Here is a 19,835-nt window from a genome sequence, read left to right as displayed (position 1 = left end):
GGTCTTTATTGTAACTAAACCACAAAATCGGTCAGAGAAAACTAATGACGCTGAGCTTGTTATTGCGTTAAACTCAGTTCTTAGATATAGGTCATACGACAATGTTTGGGAAACATACAGATTTCAAATTTAGAGGGGGGCATTAGTACAAAATGGAATAATATACACAATGAGTTATTTTCGAAATACATACCGAGAGTATCATGCCTTGATTTGCACATTTTGCAAACAGCTGAATGTAAAATGTTAGTTTTTTCTTTTGTTTTTCTTTTTGCAGTATATCAATTGATATTTCTTAATAGACTAGACTGGTTTGTATTTCTTATAGCTTTAGCTAATTCTAGTTGAATGACTTACAAAAGGTTTTGTTGCTTGAGTAAATACCTAAAATGGCATAAAATACTTTGTTAGGCGCCTCTGTTAAAATATTTCTCTGTCCTTGTTTCTTTGTATATGCTTCAGGAATTACAATACAATTATTCACTTGCAGTTTAATTATATGTATATAGATATATAGATATATATATGTATATATATATTGTTTATCTTGTTTATATAAACATATAAACATATGTTAATAGGTATGCAGTAAATTGTATTGTTTTTCAAAATTGAGTGTTGATATTTGCACACTTAAGGCCTGTTGTTTACTTAAATTAGTTTCCCTTAGTTTTGAGCAAGCCGTTTCAACATGAGCTTCTATTTTTCTTAACTAACAATCTATACAGTTTTGCATTCCGTGCTGATGCCAGTGAGGGTTTTTTCTTTTTTCTTCTTACCTACATATTTATATGTAAATGTATTTAAATCAGTGTGTGCGTGTGTGTATGTGTGTGTGTGTGTGTGTGTGCGTGTGTGTGTGTGCGTGTGTGTGTGTGCATGTGTGCATGTATGCGCCGAGCGCTATGCTGTACAATTATTCGTTGAAACCAGACAAAACTGTTGTGACAAATCGTTGTTCTTAAAGTTAAACACAAGTTCGATTAGACGCTAAGTTCACAAATATTAATGCACATGTACTTAAACTAAAATGTATCCTATGAATACATAATCAGATCAGACAAGTCAAACGCCAACGCTGCGCGTGTTCTGCGGAGCGTGGCTAGCTTGCTGCTTGGACGGTTCTTTACTTTAATGCGGGGGCAAATCTATAAGTGTTGTATGTCCATGTCCATTGATTGCATATATGGAGACATCAGACATCAGACACATACACATATGCCTACAAGTTAACCGATTATGTTTACAAGAGTGTTGACAAGAACTTAAGCTACAACCTAACACACACGAATACATACAAAGATCGTTGACTATTAAATGCACAGGTGAAGTAAAGTTTCCAAGTATTGGTTGGGGTTGTGTGCATATCGATTCGATTGGGCAAAGCAGAATAATAATTTCGGTTTACATAGACTCTATGAATACTCGATACAAATATGATCAGGCAACTCCTCACTCATTCCTGCTTCAGACGCTTGGCTTCGTTGCCAGCACTGGTGGCACTTGCCGCTGTCGCTGCAACACCAGCAACACCTACGGCACCAGCACCACCAACGCCACCATTGGCACCGCCGCCACTGACAGAGGTGGCCGTTGCTTGCTGCTCCCCATCGCTGGTGATATAGGCGAACTGGCACTCGAACTCAAAGTCCATTTCCTTCTTCTGAGCAAAGGTTGACAGTTAATACTAGTTGCCAGTCACTTAAGTAGGTGCTTAGGTGCTTACCATGCGCTCGCAAATGACCGCAATGGCCGTCTTCTGCTGCGCCTCGGCTATCTTGTGCTCCACCAGATAGAACATATACTCATCGAATAGCAGCCGGATCAGATGAAAGCTGCCAAAGCTCGATGCGGAACGCAGTGTTAAGTCTCGAATTATCATCGAGCTGTAGAAGCTCCATTTCAACAGAAACTGACGAGCGGCACGCGCATAGCTCGGTTTGCCCGTATACTCCTCCATTGCGGACTCCACCACAAGCTGCAGCCAACTGGCCCATTGCTCCAGTGAGCTTTGCTGCTGCAGTGCAGCCTTAAAATCGTTCTCCAGACGCTGCACCACATCCGGTGCACATTGGCTCACCCAGGCGGCTTGCTCCTGCACGCACAAATTAAAAAGATTAGAATGTAACTTGGTGGAGATTAGTGTGAAAATTGATTAATTGACGCACCTGCACATTGTGAAAGTCCACACGATTCAGATCGTTGAGCATTTGGGATATTTGTGCACCGTTCTGTAGCACGGCTCGTGCTGCCTGCGCCAGATGATTGAGGGATGTGTAGCGACGCAGCGTCTGGCAAAATGCCGAGACGGCACTAGTCTTGATCTGTGACAGCTGCTCCGGCACTCCCAGCATGCTTTCGCACAGCCACAGCTCCAGATTCTTGGCAAAGTTGCGTATGGCCTGAGTCAGTGCATTGGGTATCGAGCGCAGCACATCTGGTATTATAACGTCCACGGTGTTCTGATAGAACTGATAGTCCACCTGGTTCAACATATATAAATAAATTTCAATTCACTTCATTCAGTGGAACTATTTTTAACCTTTACAACGAACTCATGCACTTATAAAACATATATGTAAACACTCTACACTCTCTAAAATAAATACCAAAATTAATAAATCAATTATGTATTTAATGTTCTTTAAGAATGAAATATTTTTTTTTTCATTCAGTAATGTTATATAAATTATTCAATGTTCTTGAACAATCCAGGTAATCATGAATAAAATTATTTGTGTATCCTTGTAGAGGGTATTATAATTTTGTTTGAAGTTTGCAAAACGGTAAGATGTCTTTTGTCTCCGACCTCATAAGGTATATATATTCTTGATCAGCATTTGTTTTATTACTCTCAAAAGCAAAAACAAGCAAAAGATTTTTTAAATTTTAAAGAAAACTATGTGTCAAAATTTGTATTTAAAATGTTATCAATCGGAATTCTGGGCAATAAACTGCATAGTTCGATTCTATAGCATATGTTTTTATATGATCTACAAGTTAATTTTTGCATTAGCATTAAAGTTTTAGTTAGATATAAGTTTGTATTAAAAAGGCGACAGCTTTTGGGGAATCTATCGAACTTACCTCGCGCACAAACTTTTGCACTTCTGCGCAGTGGCACAACAGATACAGTTTCGTCTTGCTCAAGTACTTCTCCTCCTCGCACTCATCCAGATTGTTGTTGTCCGTGGTGCGCCAGAAGTCGCGCAGCAAAAACTCAACCGTGCCGAACTCCAGATTGAGCACAGCATCCAAAAATGATTCGCAATGTTCGCGGTAAAGTGCACGAAAAGTGTCCACATCGTCCAGGGTGAGTTCACTGTGAAAACTGTGGCTCAGTTCGATGGCCGGAAAGACGGGCATGGCGCCAGCACCGTCGCCAATGTACTACACAAAACCACAAATAAAACAAATTAGTTAAATCATTAAATTTACAAAGAATCGAGCATTGGCTACCTGTATGCAAGCCTCGTAGGTTTCCGGCTTGAAGTTGTGCTTCTTGGCGCCAGCTGAGCGCTGGCCAGAATTCGATGATAAGCCATTGCTGCCATTTGAGCTGCCCAGTTGGGTGGCGCCGATGCTGCTGCTGCTGACGTTGGCCATGGCGCCATTGCCCGTTGGTGTGCCATAGCCCTGCATAGTTTTGTCCTCCATGGATTGATGAATTAGCAGTGAGCCGGGCTTGATGCGAATGCCATAATAATGATACTTGGAGTTGCCGCGCGTGCCCAAGCGACGTGTGCGCAGACCAGAGAACACAGAGCGTATCAACTTGCCGAAACTGGCTGCATTCACTGGCTCCAGCTTCTGTTCGTTGCAATGCTGCATGTAGTGGTTATATAACGTTGAACGTGGCAGACTAACTCCGTCGGCAGTCTCGTAGTTGCGCGACAGCCACTTAATCTGCAAGTGTGCGAAAGAGATGTTAGCAACGCTGCTACTGCTGCTGTTGCTGCTGCTGCCGATGCTGCTGCTGCTACTGCCACCCCAACTACTCACCGTTGCCGAGGCAATCTTGTTGCTGGTGCCCATGGCGCTCTGGTCACTATCGGGTGACGCCCCATCGGCACCGTTGCCGATGCTGCCGCCGCTGGCCGAATTGGTGGTTGTTGTCGAGGTGGGCGTTTGTGGTGTGCTCTGCGCCTCCTGTATGTAGGCAACCTCATGCTGCATGTACCGCCCAAAAAATAGATGTTGTTGTGGTTGTTGTTGTTGGTTAGTTTTAGTCAATGTCATCGGCTCAGTGAACGTCCTGATGATTACTCACCGTCAGGCTATGCGGCGAGTCCCGGCTGTGTGACTGCGAGGATCCATTCAATAGCAGACTCTCGTCGACAGGTACCAGATACGGCAGCGTCGTGGAATGGGCATTTGCTGTGCTGCCAGCCGCCGCTGTCGCATAGTTGCCAGTTGCTGCCGTTGTCGAGTAATACGTCTGGCCATTGCCCTGATAATCGCCCACCGGGCAGAATGGGTACGTCCTGTGTGGACAGACGGAATGTAAAACTGTTTGGGGGATCAGGCGACGCAAATCGTGATGATGTACTTACATTTGCGTCTGGCTCGAATTGCTGTGATATAGTTCCGAATCAACATATTGCACTTGATAGTTTTGCTCCTGACCAGAAACTGAAAGATATTCAAATATGAAAGCCAAATTAATATTTAATATTCGTGTTTTTAAATAGATTTTTTAGCTTGTCTTCTTCTAAGTTTTTAGTAATTACAATAAATAATAATCAATAATATCATAAAAACGGCTACTTAAAGGCTTCCCTATATTGTTCAGATTATAAGTGCAATTTCCTTGTATAATAATAAGAATAATAAGAAAAATTAAAGAAAGAAACGTTTACAGATTTCATACATTTTATTTTATTTATTTAAATAAGGTTTAACAAAATAAATATTAAAAATGGAATTATATATACAATTTAAAGTGAGTAATTTAATTTAAATTTAAAATACAAAATAAAATATATAATAAATCTATATAGTATCACCAAAACAACAGATAAAAAATGTAATATTCATTTATTTTTGAAAGGTCGACAAAAATAAGATTTCAGTCAAGTTGTAAACTGTTCTTTTTTACATGGATTTAAGAAAGCTTTGGTTGACGTTCAATTAAAGATTTATGGGCTAATTAAACCGAATAATCATATGTAATTTTTGAAGTAGCTGACTTTTAAGATAATAAATAAAATAAATCTTTTAAAATAATTATGTGTAAGGTGAAAGCCCCATCACATTTTTTTTACATGTTTCTGAACACTTTAAACTAACAAAGTCGCTAGCTTGCTGGTAAAACTTGTTCGATTGCATTTTTACACTGAAACTGTAAAAACTTTAAGTAGGAAAATCGACTGGCAAGTTTTGCAGTGCAATTTGTTGACAATCTTCCTAGAATGAGAAAGTGGAAGAAAGATTTGAAACATTTACATTCTTTTACTTTTTGCTTTTTAACCTGACGCCTTTAAATTCATTTTGAAATTAGACAAACGTATGAAAATTGTTTATTTTTTAACCGATAAGAAACTTCATAGAAACCGTACTTCAGCTCTTTCATCAGCTCCAAAAATCTGTTTTATCTCGGTCCGCACAAATTTGCAATTTTTTTAAAATTTGTGTCCTGAACAGAAAGTTGTGAAACTGCCAAATGGGCAAGTTAATTCCTTCTAATAAGCCATATTTACTTATTTTTCTATATTCCTTTCAGCAATAGCTTTAATATGAGCACTAATTTAAAAAAGAAAAATTTCTGATATGCCGACGGCGAATCGAATTTTTAAAAAAGGTTTTTATAAATAGAATTAACTTGTAATGAGCATTTTTCTTAATTTACTTGGAGTGAAAGACTATCAAACATATGAGTAAATTTTATCGAAAACTGACGAATTTTGTAATTGATATCCACTGGTATTAACAAACAAATTAGGGGTATATCAAAAGACTTCAATTTGAAAGAATAGCTAAAATGTGGTTTTTTCTTTTTAATACTCTGAATCACTTTAAATTGATTTCGTTTGCAAAGAAGCCTATAAGAGCCATAGACTTTAAGTTTTTAATGTAGAATTTTGTATATGGTTCCAATTTATTTAATTTTATCTATAGCTGTTTTCGATAGCAATAAAAGACACAACTGTAAGGATTTAGCACTGATATTGATTGATATATAATATGCACTGACTCATTATTTATCAATAGTGAACATTTTATTCAGATGAGCTGAGATGCGGAAAGCAGATTTAAACAAAACGTATTTTCATATTGCACAAATAACTATTGAACTACAATTTTGTAGGCAATAAGATAACTTTAGTTTCGATTTGAGAAATCTGTCTTTATAACAATTTATTTATTTAACAGTCAAGATCACTCGACTAGAGCATTCAAACTTGTTAATGTTAATCTACAAGCACTGCTTGACCACATTGAGTCTGTACATTTAACACATATCGAATTTGTTTATAATTGGAAACATTATAGCCTGACTCTGTATTTGTTAACTTTGAAAATCACGAAAATTATGTGCATTACAAAACATATACATATATATACATATATATATTAGTAAGGATTATTTCTTTTTCGATTTCCGCTATAAAGTTGCGATTTGTTTTGTAAAGGGAATGGGAGCTTCTATTAGGCAAACTTCTCAAATATCATTTACATTTCATTCAGTTGAAAGTTTACAACATGGACAATGAAGCATGAGTAAGACACTTGACACTTTCGTTTGCTTGCCCGAGTTCGGCACACAGATACACACACACACACACACACACACCCTCGAACTTACACTCGGAGTGTAAACAGAGCGTCAATTAAAAGCCATTGATAGGATTCGAAACTGAAATTGTTGTCTATGGAAAATATTTACCACCGCAATAGGACAAATTGTTGTGACGTCGATGGTGGTGATGGTGATACATTGCTGTGGTTGCTGCTGAGCTCGATGCTGTCCCTGTGGAGGCGGCGGCAGCGGCGCCAATTGTCGTACAGCTGCTGCTGTAGTTGACGGCACTGGCCGTGGCCACGAACGTCTGATGGTGATGATGATGATGATGATGGTGCAGTTGCAACTGCAACTGGGCCGCTGGCAGCGGCGCTAGTGACGCTGCTGTCGCCGCCACTGGCAACTGTTGCTGTTGATGTGGCAGCAACTGGTGTGGATGTGACGGCTGCGAAGGATGCTGTTGTTGCTGCTGCTGCTGATGCTGATGCTGAGGGTGGTGTGGATTTTGATGTGGATGTGAGTGCAGTTTGCAACGACACTTCTCCAAGAGATTCGTATAGGCGGCGGCGATCGGCGGCGGCGGCGGTGACGTAATATCTAACTGTGGCTGAGGATGATGTTGATGCGGCTGCTGCGCCTGCTGCTGCTGTTGCTGCTGCTGATGATGATGCAGGTGGTGTGGCTGATGGTGTTGGTGGTGACGCGTCTGACAGTCGAAGCCGAATCGCGAATGCATTCGTTTAGTTTTATTTCGAGTGTGTAGCTCGCAAATGAATGACTGACTGAGTGAGTGGTGTCAAAGGTGGGTGCCTGAACAGCTGATTTATGTTACATGTCGCATGTCCGCACGGCGCACAACAAGCCGTGTGGGTGCCGATTGTAAGCCGAGATGTTTGTCGACCGGTTGCTTTGGGCAACTCTTCCAACAGCCACAACGGAAAGTAAAAGTGAATATCGGAAGAGAAAAAAAACCCGCACAACTTGCTGCTGATGCTGCTGCAAAGCTTGTGGTGGGTGGCTCCTGGCGTTGTAATGGCGGAGATACAACTTAGCAACAATGTGAGCTTGTGAGGAACGTAGCAACGGAGCAAGAGCAACCAGAACGTAAGCACGGTAGAATTATAACTGAACTCAAAATCAAATGTTATCCTAGCAATATGCCTCCGAAAAATAATGATGACGATGGCGATGACGGCGGCGGCGCAGCAACGAATTAAATTACAGCGGTGGTGGTGCCGTGGGTGGTTGGGTGCTTCTCCTGATGCTGCGTTGTTATGATTTGCGCCTGCCCATGCCCAGCAGCCACCCTTGTGTGGTGGCAGCAGCAGCAGCAGTAGCAGCAGCAGCCCATATTCAACATTCAACAGCATCATCGCCGTGGCAAATAATCCAACCCAAACCCAAAACGGAGATTTTTCGTAGTAGCAACGGTTTATTTTTCAAGCGGCGCCAGCTAATTCCGGGCTCAAAGTCGCATTTTCTGGGATCTGAACAAGTGTCGAGCGTAGCCCGAAGATGCTGCAAACAGGTGCGAGCGAGATGGCCAACCACTGGCTGGCTGGCAGGCAGACAGGGCAGGCAGTGCGGCATGTGGCAACAACGTTGGCGTCAAGGCAACGCAGCCAATCATTTGGGCGCGCAGTTGCCACCGTGCGCCTACCCTGTTGCAGCCACACAGCTACGCAGCCACACAGTTCTGGTGGTTGCTAGGACATCAAGCCTTTTCTCTCTCTCTCTCTCTTTCTCATACACTCACTCACTCACTCACTCACTCTCACACACACACACACACACACACAGTCATTTGCTTGCTTGCGCAACAACCCCCAGCAGATGCTGCTTGGCCTGGCTCTGGCCAACCAAAACGTTTGCTGCCGGCACGCGCTTTTCCTCTCCATGGAGCAGGGGGTGGGCCAGCAGGTTGGGGGCTGTTACGTGGGCTGGGGATGACACATATGTACACCTGTATGCCTGCCACTTTGGCATTGCGTGAGCGCGTGGAATTTATTCATTTTGTTATCCCGGCATCATCGTGTTTTTACAGTTTTTTATATCATGAACCCATTCAATATGTGTAAACAGGGTATCATGAAGTTGTACACAGGATGTAACAAGCAGTATAGACTATTTTATATGTATAAATATATATTATTGAATAGCACCAACAGCCGAGACGATTTAGTCATGTGTGCTTAAACGATCTCAGAGAGAATCGATATTAGAGACAAATTTGAAATTGTAAGTTTTCGTATATCATTCGCAGAACTAGTTTGTTATTCTAATTGATTATATCGATAACTTTTTATTTCCGATATATAGAAGAAACTCGATTAAAACGAAAGTCACAATTTTGAAGAAATTGCTTTCAAATTGATTAAGAATATACCTTGATACTATTGAGCATCTGTAAAAGTTTCAATTATCTTCTGTAAAAAAAATATGTAAGACTGAAGAGGTATCTCCTAGTCGAGCATGTTTTTTTTCTTCTAGCAGCACATATTTCGAATATTAATTTATTCCTACATGAACTGCACGCGTGTCCACTTTGTCAACAAAGGGGGTGTTGTCCATTGAAACATATTTGACTGTTCATCTTTGGACCCCAGCAGGTGCCTACCTATGTTTGTGGATATAAGAATGAGTGGAGCCTTTTCCATCCTCAGCAGGAAATACTTTAGCTCCAGGACTTTAGAGGTTTCGACTTTAAGCCTTTGAAGCTTTCTAGACATTCTTGGGGTTTGCGTAGCAAATTCATATGAAAAGTAGCTCTGTGGTTTTCGAGTAAAAAGCTTTGCACATTCAAGTTTGTGGCTACAATGTCCTCGGTCTCATGTCAATTTCAAAATAAAACAATAAACCAAAAAGTTGTGGTAAGGTCTCCCTCAGATATGTACTTATATTGGATTTTAATGTTTTGACTACGAACTAAAATATTTAGAACATCTGTAGTTATATTTATATATATATATATATGATTTTTCATCTTATTTAATTAGGTTCCAGAAATAAGGACGAACGTTTGAAGAGCTAAGTGAAACAAAGTTAAGCGTTTGTTTACTAACTTAAACTGTTTTTAATTGTTATATGTATCTATGCTATTATTTATTTATTTATTTTTTTGTTGTTGCATAAGATAATCGATTTAAATATCTTGCAAACTGGGAACCTCGCCGGTATTATTTTTAAATTTACTTTATTTTTATTTTTCATAGCATCTTTGCAGGTGATTTAGTGGATGCCTTTGTTATTAATATAATTTTTTGTATCTAAAAAACTCAATTTTAAAAGCCTTATCCAGATCTAATGATTAATTATAATTAATTATATTAATATTTATATGAAACCATAACCAAATCATTATCAAAAATGAGTCTGAGCCACTTGTGCTTATTCCCAAAACACAAAACGATGTCAAACTAGCAGATAACAAACACAAAAACAATAATGTACTTTTTTACTCCATTGTGTGCATTCCATGGAAATCGGAAAACTTTTTATATGCGTGCAAGGGAAAATAAATTGCCAGGATAACCGACAAGTGCAGACTGCCGAATCCCAAGTCCTGTAGTTTATCCATGCATCTGCAGCAGCATCAGCAGCCGAATCAACAACAACAAACAACAATTAACCTTTTGTGAATGGACACAGCACCTGGCTGGGGCAAGGGTCGAGGTTCATTGAATTTTGAACGCTTTATAGTGCTTCAGATGCTGGCATTGATTCGACCTAAAGATAACAGGCAAACGCATCAATATGAATGCCGACTTGCCTTTGAAAATGATTGGAATCTCGACATCTTTGCTGTTTACCCAATTAAAAGAAGCTCAGCATATGCTGATTTTCCCTGACAGTAAGCCAAAGTTTAGCCACTTGGTCTCTGGCTTGGTTAAACTTTTCAATAGTCAGCTGGTATGGATTTGAGTTTGCCAGCGTTCCATTTTTATTGGCTGTTTGCCATTATTAAATTTGAAGCTTTGCTGCTTCGGTGATTTGATGAGCACCCCACTAAAGCGTATCAATTCAAATATTCTCATTATTTGTTGGCACAGCTTAACAGAGCGCGGGATATAGCGGGGGCGGCAGATAGTGTCCTCTTAAACGTAAAGCCTTTTGAGTATTGTGTTTGTTGACTACACTCGGAAAAACGCAAATTGGCCATATTATTGGCAGGAGGGGAATTCCACCTTAATATTCAGAAATTATATTTACAAAACTGAAGATTGTATTTTTGAGAAAATCGAAAAAAATTTCCTATTTATTAGGGGCACATTTTTCAAAAATCTAGTAAAAATATGTCTCATCACACATAACTCTTGCACTATTTTTTTTGTATTATATTATATATAATTATTCATTAGAATTTTGAGAGATCGTATTTACAAACGTTATTATTAATAGTAGAAATAAACAAAATTGAAAAAAGCCTTTCTAATTTTAAGACATTTTTTCTTGCGTCAACTTAGAAATTTTTTCCAAGAACAAGAAAAAGTTGATAGTTTTCAGGGAGATTTTCTAAATAACTGTTCGATTTTTTTTTTCTAAGTGTAGACATGAGTCCACGTAAAATTGTCAAGGATGCATCACCCAGTGCATTGATGCGAAACAAAGCAAGGCCAATGAAAATTGTAAATAGTCGAAGTCTGTATACTCTTTCCGATAATGCATACGCGAAGGAACTTCACGAAAGAATCATTAATGATTTTACAATATAGCTTTTAAAAATCTAAATAATAATAATATAAAATATTTATTATAATGAAGAGCTTCTCATCGCTCAATACAGAAGCAATTGTTATGGATGTGTGTTTGTCTGACAGATTACGATCTACAATTTGGACAATCAAATAGATATTTGTAAGAGTCGTGATACCCGTTTGGAGGATATTACATGGCACGTATTAATACACAGCGGGCGGTTATTAATGAGTCGATGTGTGAGGGATGGCCGCGCTTCTGTCCTTCCGTCCTCACTCCCTTCTGCACTGACAACCCTATTCCCAACACACCTCAATTTGTTGTGATTACTTGCCATATTTGTTGTTGGCTCTGCTGGTGGTGGTAATTTGCGCTAATAAAATCAAGTATCATGGCCAAACAGTTCTGGTTCGCGGCAACTACCCACTCCAGGCAGCAGTTCGCTAGCTAGCTAGCAGTCGGCAGCGTGTGATCCTGCCCTATAGATAGTGCTCACCAAGTGTAATCTCGATTAATTCATTGTGTAGCGCTGAAGTGGAATATAATAATTATGTTGTATGCGTGTGTGGACTGGATATCATTTTCCATTCGCTTCCCCTTTTGGTAAAGCACACAGCTGCACTTTGCTACACTTTCTGTTACTATGTGTTGCACGTGCCGCAACTGGTGCCGTATACTCTTGTTAATCCTACCTCCTGCACAGGTAGGACTATCATCAGCAACGGGGTGACTGCTGAATCTGCCTTTCTGTCTGTCTGTCTGTCTGGCTATCTGTCTATCTGTGTATCTGTTGTTCGGATTCTTGTTACGCGCTCATCTCAGCTCGTTTCAGTTTTCAAATTAAGTCGCTTTAATTGTGATATCAAGCAAACGTTTAAAATGTACAGGGACTTAGCCGTTTCCCTGCCCCGCATCGCCCTACGGACGACACGCTGATCCCGTGATTATGTTTGTTTACAAAGGCGCGACTTTTGCCGTTTGCTGTTTGTTTGCTGGTTTCCGTTTTGATTTCAGCGCAAGCGGTGCAAGTGAGAGAGGAAGCGATAAACCACCAGCGATTGTAGCGAGTGTTTTTATTTTTTCAACGTAAGTAGCAAAAAAAAAAGTGCGCTTTTTTGCGGTCCACATTTTCATGATAATTAAAAAAATATCCGTTTGCAACTGGATGATTAATTCATAAAGTTTGCCACTTGCAATCATATTTGTTTACTTATTTATGTTTTTATTCTGTTTTAATACGCATATATATGAAATATGTATTTTGCTACCCAAAGCTTTGACTTGTAAAACTTGTATTAATTGGCCACAAAAGGAAAAGTGGCAGGCTTAATTAAATCATGCAAAAAAATGAAATAATAATAAAATATTAAATCGTATTTTAAAGTGAACGTGTGTGTTAAATATAATTATAAAGTTACAGTTTCAGGATTGCTGCAGTTTTTTAATCAAAAAAAAAGTCAATGGAATGTTAAAAGCTTTTATAAATTTGGCCTTATGTTAAATATAATTATAAAGTTACAGTTTCATGATTGATTATCATAATGCAGAATTTTTTCAATTAAAAAAAAGTCAATGGAATTTGTAAAGCTTTTATAAATTTGGGCTTAGCTGAGAAATTAACAAAAAAAATTGTATAAAAATTGTGTATTGAATTCCCATAAAAATTATAAACGCTATTAGTCTTGAGTGACGCGAAGATTTCATACTCTATTATAATTATAATTGTAAGGTTACCTCACTTAGCTGCAATGTATATTACAAACAAGTCATTAAATATATTCTGACGTATCTTAACATTTTTGGTTAACTTTTAGCATTATAATTATATAACATCAGTTAGATAGAACACAGATGATATAGGATATCCATCTAGCTTGTCTTATAGTGTCCATCTAGCAAAATGATTTTATAAACATATTTTTAATAACTCGACTGATATGGGAATATGTACTGGAAGCTTTAAATAATTAATTAACGCTTCTACACTGAAATAAAGCATAATAAAGCTTTACAAAAATATGCGAATGACAGAAGGAAGAGTATGCGACCCCAATAAAATAAATATATTATTCAGCAGGATCAACAGCCGAATGAATTTAGCTCTGACTGTATGAGTAAGATAATACCGAAGATCCCAGATACTTCAGGAGCAAGTTCTGAGAAGATCAACACAAAATAACTCCGATAGCAATAAGAAACACAATTGTACAAATAGAAGAAGATTGGCTGATTGAGAATTTTTATATAGAATGTTTATTCATATTGAACAAACTAATATCAGCCAGCCAACAATGTATTTAAAATTCGGGTTCAGGTTATTTCTAGTCGAAAGCTCACCAAAAACAATTTGCCATAAATGTTGTTTATCTATTCGATTAAATCACTAACAATACGAATAATTATCGAATATATACGGAGAATCAAAAACTTACGTCTGTTCTTATGTAATAAATGCAGAAATTATATACACACAAATATTTGCACATTTGAAGCAGATGTGCAACTATAAATTCTAAGCATTAACAGCATAAAAATAGATTGGAATATATAATTTTACTTTGACTCACCCGTCACCGTAATGAACGGTGTGCCATCATCATCCTCGGTGGCCTGCACCACGGTCAACTGTCCATTGGCAACTTGTTGCGCCAGATCGACGCCACCTTTGATGGCACCCAGGCCGGGTAAGGTGTGTATGGTGGTTGTGCTGTTTGTTGTGGATGCGGCGACGGCATCGCTGCTGCTCACATTATTCACAGCATTGATATGGGCATGCAGTTGCGCATCCTGGCTAGAATCGCTGGTATCCATGGGCAGGACAACACGAATGACCTCCAGCTGATCGGTGGTCGCTGTGGCATCATCGTTAATGCCATCTCTAAGTTTCTTTTGCAAGAGCTGACAATTCTGCAAGCAAGAGCAGCATTCAATGAAAGCAAATTATAAATGGGGCACATTATAATTGTAAGATGGCGAGTTAGAAAAAATGGCAACCTGTGTCATGACATCTTCCAATGTGGCAGCCACAACGACACCATCTTCGGTACAGAATTCAAATGCCTCCGCATGTGTTGTTGGTGTCGATGGTGTTCTCGGCTCCACTGTCAGGACATCTCCTGTTGTCGTTTTGGTCACAAGCTGATGTTGTTGATGTTGTTGTTGTTGATGTTGTTGCTCCTCGGCATCTGTTTGGCTGGCATCTACTGTGGCGGCCTCAACGGCGCTCGTCGTGATGATGAATTGACGCTGAGTTGCCAGACGTGTGCTCATTTCATTTGCTTAATGCTCTACAAGCTAGGATTCAAATGTAACTAAATACAAATTGCTTGGTTATAGTAGTAGTAGTTGTAGTTGTAGTTGAAGGCCAGATGTTTACACTTTCGATGCGGAAATTCGTTGACTAGTTATACGTTGCTGATCTCCTTTCTCTCTCTCTGTCTCTCTCTGTTACTCTTTCTCGTCTGTTTATGTTTAAGGCAATTGCGGTGCTTAAATGTATTTAGTTGCTTAGGTTCCTAACAGCTGCAATAAAAAGTGAAAATTTTGTGAATTTGTATGAACTGTTGTAAGGCTATTAAACAGAAAATAATGTCGCTAAAATTAGAAACTCAATCTGCCTCCCACCGAATTCAAGTGCCATACAAATGCCTACTTCAATATGACGTACGAGAGTGCTGTGGGCATTTATGTTTTTTGGGTTTTTGCTGTTGTTGTTGTTGATGAAATTCCCACTTGATGCCTTTGTTGCCTGCCTACCAACTTGCTTTTGGGGGTTGACTGCCTCCGATGGGGCGTTGCTATGAAATTAAACATTTCACAGGTATTTTCTACATACTTTGATTTGTTCGCCGCTTTGTTCTTTACGGCAGCGCGCATAAAGTAAAAAGCAAAAATGTTCCACCAACTTTTGTTATCGTACAAAAAGACGCCATTTTGAATTATTCTCGACCATTTTCTGTGGCATCTTTTAGGCGCTCAAAAATCTATCTGCAACATCAAGTTGGGCATGAATGCGTACAGAATAGAATTGAATTTATAAAGCACTTTAATTGCGTATTAAACATATTTATAGTATTCATTTAAATTAATTTAACATTTTCTATTTTAATAATATGAATTGAAATACCCTGAAGTCAAAAAATGTATTTCCGTAATCGTTTTCTTAATTGTAATTGTCATTATCAAAAGTACAACATTTTTGAAAATATCTATTGTTATCTAATATTCCTCATTCAAATGTTTAAACATATATTTTAATAACAACACATAAACGAAGCTGGGAGTTCTCGATGTATGCAGTCGAATAATAATGATTAAAGTTATAATTTTCCAGCATAGTCAAGATGGATACAACAACTTTATAATCCACACACAGCTTACATTTTCTTAATACTCTGGAAAGGCACTGCCTGCTTTTATATAATCCTTGCAAATAATTATTGTTAAACTATGCAAAGCACAGATATTAATTATCATTATTTGCTTGACAGCTGCACACGACTGCATTTAAAATATTTGTTTCACATTGTTGTGACTGAGCCTTGTCTATATACAATATTAATTATAAATACCGTAATCTAAATGATTATAATTATGTCTTTCACATTGAATTGTTGTCTAGCTCCGCACACTGCATTTATGATTTTCTCACTCTGATTCACACTCTGTGGGACATCTTTCACACGCTCTCCCTTTGGCCCGCAATTGTTCACTGGGCAACCGGTTCAATGTAAATAATGTTTGTTGCAACGCCGCTGGCAACGCCAAGCCCAGAAGTTAGAGTAAGTATCCAGACAGGAGAAAATGGGACTGGGACTGGGACTGGGAACAGGATGCCGATGACGACCCGGCATACGTCATGTAGTCGAACTTGTAGTCCAAGTTGTTGTTTATAAACAATAAACGAAGTCAGCGGCGAGTGAGCGCCGTTTAACGGGTTTTCTAAGGGTGTGCTAGTGTGAGAGGGGCAGGTGTAGGTGTGGGTGTTTGGGGTCTGGTTCGGTGAGTATAATGCGTTGCCCCCAGCGGAAATGCAAAGTGCTTGGGCATATAAGTTCACAAATCAAATGGTAAAGCGACGCGGACAAGTTCATAAATTCGAAGCGTGAAAAATGCAGCCTGAAAGTTAAGCACAGACACACTCACACACACACACACAAACAAACACACACATACACACAGAGCACTGGCAAGGGAATCACTAAGGACGCTCAACGGCAAATTATTGATCAAATAAGTTTGCCTTTTTTGTTTTTTTTTGTTTATTTTGCTTTTGCCTTATTTTTTGCTGCTATTCGGTTCCGGGTGGGTTTTATATTTCTTACTTCAGCCATGCAATTGCAATTCAATTGAAAGCTTTCCTTCCATTGATCTTTCACTTTCCGATACTGTTCTTGTTGTTGTTGTTTTTTTTTTTCTTTTTTGCGTTATTGTATTTGTAGTTGTGCAGCAGTTTGCTGCGCTTGCTACGAGCGTAAATGTGCAACTACAACACGAAACATATTCACGCTGCTATTATTATCGAGCAGGTGGCCAGTTCGAGCCCGAGCTCGACGTCTAGCTCTATCTCAAGAGCTAACGGCGGGATGTAGGGGGTAGTTAATGGGTAATAGACTTGGTCAATATGCTGTTACCCGCTCTGTGTTTTACTGGTGGTGGTGTCTAGCATACACATTCGATCAGCCGCAGGAGCGAGACAAAAATGCATTTGGCCCAAAAATAAGTCAAGCAAATGGCCGGCAAGCCTGTGCCGCATTTTCAGGACACTTGCAGCACTCCTCCGCACCCCCCTTAGATATGCATTTGCGTTAAGATCCCTAATACACTGTGGCAGCTGCGTTGTCATAGGAATAGCCAGTTGGTGGCTCAGTCAGCGTGACGCTTTTACCAACAACGTAAAATGCTGATTGTTTTTTTGTTTTCTGTTTTTTTTTTTTGGGTTCAGTTAATGTTCAACTCGTTTGCAGGCTGAGTGTTGCATGGCCAAAGCAAGCTTCCAAAAATAATAGATGTGTATAAAAAAAAGGTTAGGTTTTAGGCAGCTGCCAATTGCAGCAATTAAATTTGTATACAGCAGCACACAACTTGGACTAGTTTCGAAATTCGATGTTATTTAAATTATATACAAATTATAAATAAGAATTTATGAGCATACAAAATAAATTTTTAGTTTAGAGCGCTACACTTTTGTTCACATATAGTTTTATAAGCACACTTAAACATTACTTTGCTTATGAGATTTTTACAATATTATCGCATTTAGGATTAAGTTTCATGGACCTTTTAAACAAGGAACAAAGCAAAAATAAATTCTTAGAGATGCTCCGTTGCCTGTGTTGAAACTTCAAGCTAAGCATCATTTCTTTACTTCAGCAGACAATTTCCCAAATATTTCCATACCCAAATTAGACGAATTAATTGACTTCAAATTTTGAAAAATAGTTTAAGGCGCATAATTGAATTCTTAGAGCAAAATATCAAAATTATTTGTCGTTTAATTTGTTTTTGTCATATTTGTATAATTTCTGCTTACTCTTGTGAGCTGTTTCCTTGTTGGCAAATTATTTTTGATTTGGACGCACTAAAATTACGGTCGAATGAGCTCTGATTAACAAGGACATAGTCAGTAGCATCAAAGCTGTTATTCATAATGTATTTGAATGTGTTTTCAATAAACTATAATAAAATGTAAGCACAGAGTCTTTGGCTGCAAGGTAACAAGCTCCATTTAAACAATAAACGTATCGCAAAACCGAACTGTCTCGGATGATGATGGCGGTTCGAGCATATTAAGAGTGACAGTCATTATAATGGGCATCAGTCGTCAAATGCTCTGACAGATATGAGATCTATGCGAACGTTCGCTTGGCATGCGTTCAACACCCCCACCGCCACCCCCACTCCCCCTCCACTCCGTCCACCATCCATTCCAGGTGACATGGCCGTTGCCTCGTTGGCTCGGGCAGCCAAGCACAACGCGGTGCGAGGCAGCAATGCGGAAATATGCAACGAGATGGTTGCTTTACACCTGGTGGTCGACTCGGATCTGTTTGTGTAATGTGAGTGCAACCGGCCATGCCACACGCCACATGGATTTGGATGCGAAGTTGCAGGCGGGTGTCGGTGAGACTGTGTTACATGTCAATATTTGGGGGTTGGTTTCTGTGACCGCGAAAAGGACTCGTCTTAATTGCCTCTAAATGTTGAGCCTGGCTGGAAAAGTCTAAAAAAAAAACAAAAAAAAAAGAAACAACTCGAGGCGTAGGCGGGGTGAGAGCAGCGGGGCAATGAGTAATTTTCTCATTTTCCCGTTCAATGAAAACTCATTTACTGCGCTACAAAACGAATACGAAAATTAGAAAAGTTGTCAGCTTTTGATCTTTCTTTCTGCTTCTTGAAAGTTTTTCTATTTCGTGATTTTCTTTCATATAATTGTGGCACTTGCTATCCTTCAGCTTGTTGGTGCGGCGGATGGGAGGGTCAATAAAATTAGCTCAATGGATTTTTCTAGCACTTACCATATTCAAATGCGTAGTATCATCTAGGTCCTTGATCGATATCCTGGTCGTTGACTTGCATTTCAAAACAACATTATTTGCACATTGTTGGGCATATTATTTGTTTGAATTTTTAACGAAATGTACAAATAATTTGAAGAGCGCTCCTTTTTTGTGCAATACCCTTTTATTTGGTATACAAATTGGACCGGAAGGATGTGTGGCACACACACACCTAGGATCGACCGAGCACCGACGTAACTTGTTGTGTTTGCGTTTTTCGTTTCCTTGGCAACAGCAGGGGACAACAACAAACAAAGTGATGGCATTTTGTTGGCCAAAGAACAAAGCGCGAAATGTGACACAATTATCGGTGTCGCTCTTATAGGTTGCTCTCATATAAATATTGCACGTTTCATCTAAAATAAATTGCTTAAATATATTGCACAGTATAAATATAAATATATTAAATTCTTGTATAAAATTGCTGCACTAAAATGTGAGCAGCTGACTCGGCATTGTACAGTGCTGTACAGCGACCGAATCGCAGCTGCTATCGAAATGTTATTTCTGCTGTCTGGCAACGCGACAGTGTTGCTTGTGCCGGCTTTGCCATTCACAATTGTACGCGACCGTACGGTTAAATTCAATTTGTGATAATACACAAATAGTTTATAATAATTATTTAAGTAAAGTAGAAAATCATGTTAATATATATGGTATGCGAGGTTAAACGACATATTTATGTATATATTTAGCCAATATGTTTTAACGTTAGCTTGCGAAAAGCGTGAACAATTTTGCTGCACTTTACATGATAATTAATTCGCGAGCTGCTATTTTAGCACTTGACTTGCATAGCAACAACAACCAATTACGGTCAAATAAAGCAATAATAGCTA

At 39.0% G+C, this 19,835-nt stretch overlaps 1 protein-coding gene across 4 annotated transcripts; it reads right to left on the bottom strand.

Annotated features, from left to right (window-relative positions):
* Positions 1-1,331: 1,331 nt before the first annotated feature.
* On the bottom strand, positions 1,332-19,357 carry LOC6564019 (DNA-binding protein RFX2). Of its 4 annotated transcripts, XM_043215071.1 has the most exons (12): positions 18,955-19,356; positions 14,814-14,959; positions 14,432-14,748; positions 14,005-14,344; positions 4,554-4,632; positions 4,271-4,484; positions 4,003-4,170; positions 3,460-3,906; positions 3,088-3,390; positions 2,169-2,483; positions 1,727-2,095; positions 1,332-1,663 (listed from the first exon to the last, which is right to left on the bottom strand). In XM_043215071.1, the coding sequence occupies exons 3-12, from the start codon at positions 14,705-14,707 to the stop codon at positions 1,457-1,459; spliced, it is 2,718 nt and encodes a 905-aa protein (XP_043071006.1). In that variant the 5' UTR covers positions 14,708-14,748; positions 14,814-14,959; positions 18,955-19,356; the 3' UTR covers positions 1,332-1,456. The 4 variants fall into 4 exon arrangements, with proteins under 4 accessions (XP_043071006.1, XP_032593324.1, XP_032593325.1 ...); XM_032737433.2 differs by having other exon boundaries at positions 1,332-1,660; positions 14,432-14,959; positions 18,955-19,357; XM_032737434.2 differs by having other exon boundaries at positions 14,005-14,335; positions 14,432-14,959; positions 18,955-19,357.
* Between the last annotated feature and the right edge of the window lie 478 nt (positions 19,358-19,835).

This window comes from Drosophila grimshawi, unplaced genomic scaffold (genome assembly GCF_018153295.1).
Source record: "Drosophila grimshawi isolate 15287-2541.00 unplaced genomic scaffold, ASM1815329v1 contig_311, whole genome shotgun sequence".
Lineage (NCBI taxonomy): Eukaryota > Metazoa > Arthropoda > Insecta > Diptera > Drosophilidae > Drosophila > Drosophila grimshawi.
This window is presented reverse-complemented; position numbering and strand designations above follow the sequence as displayed.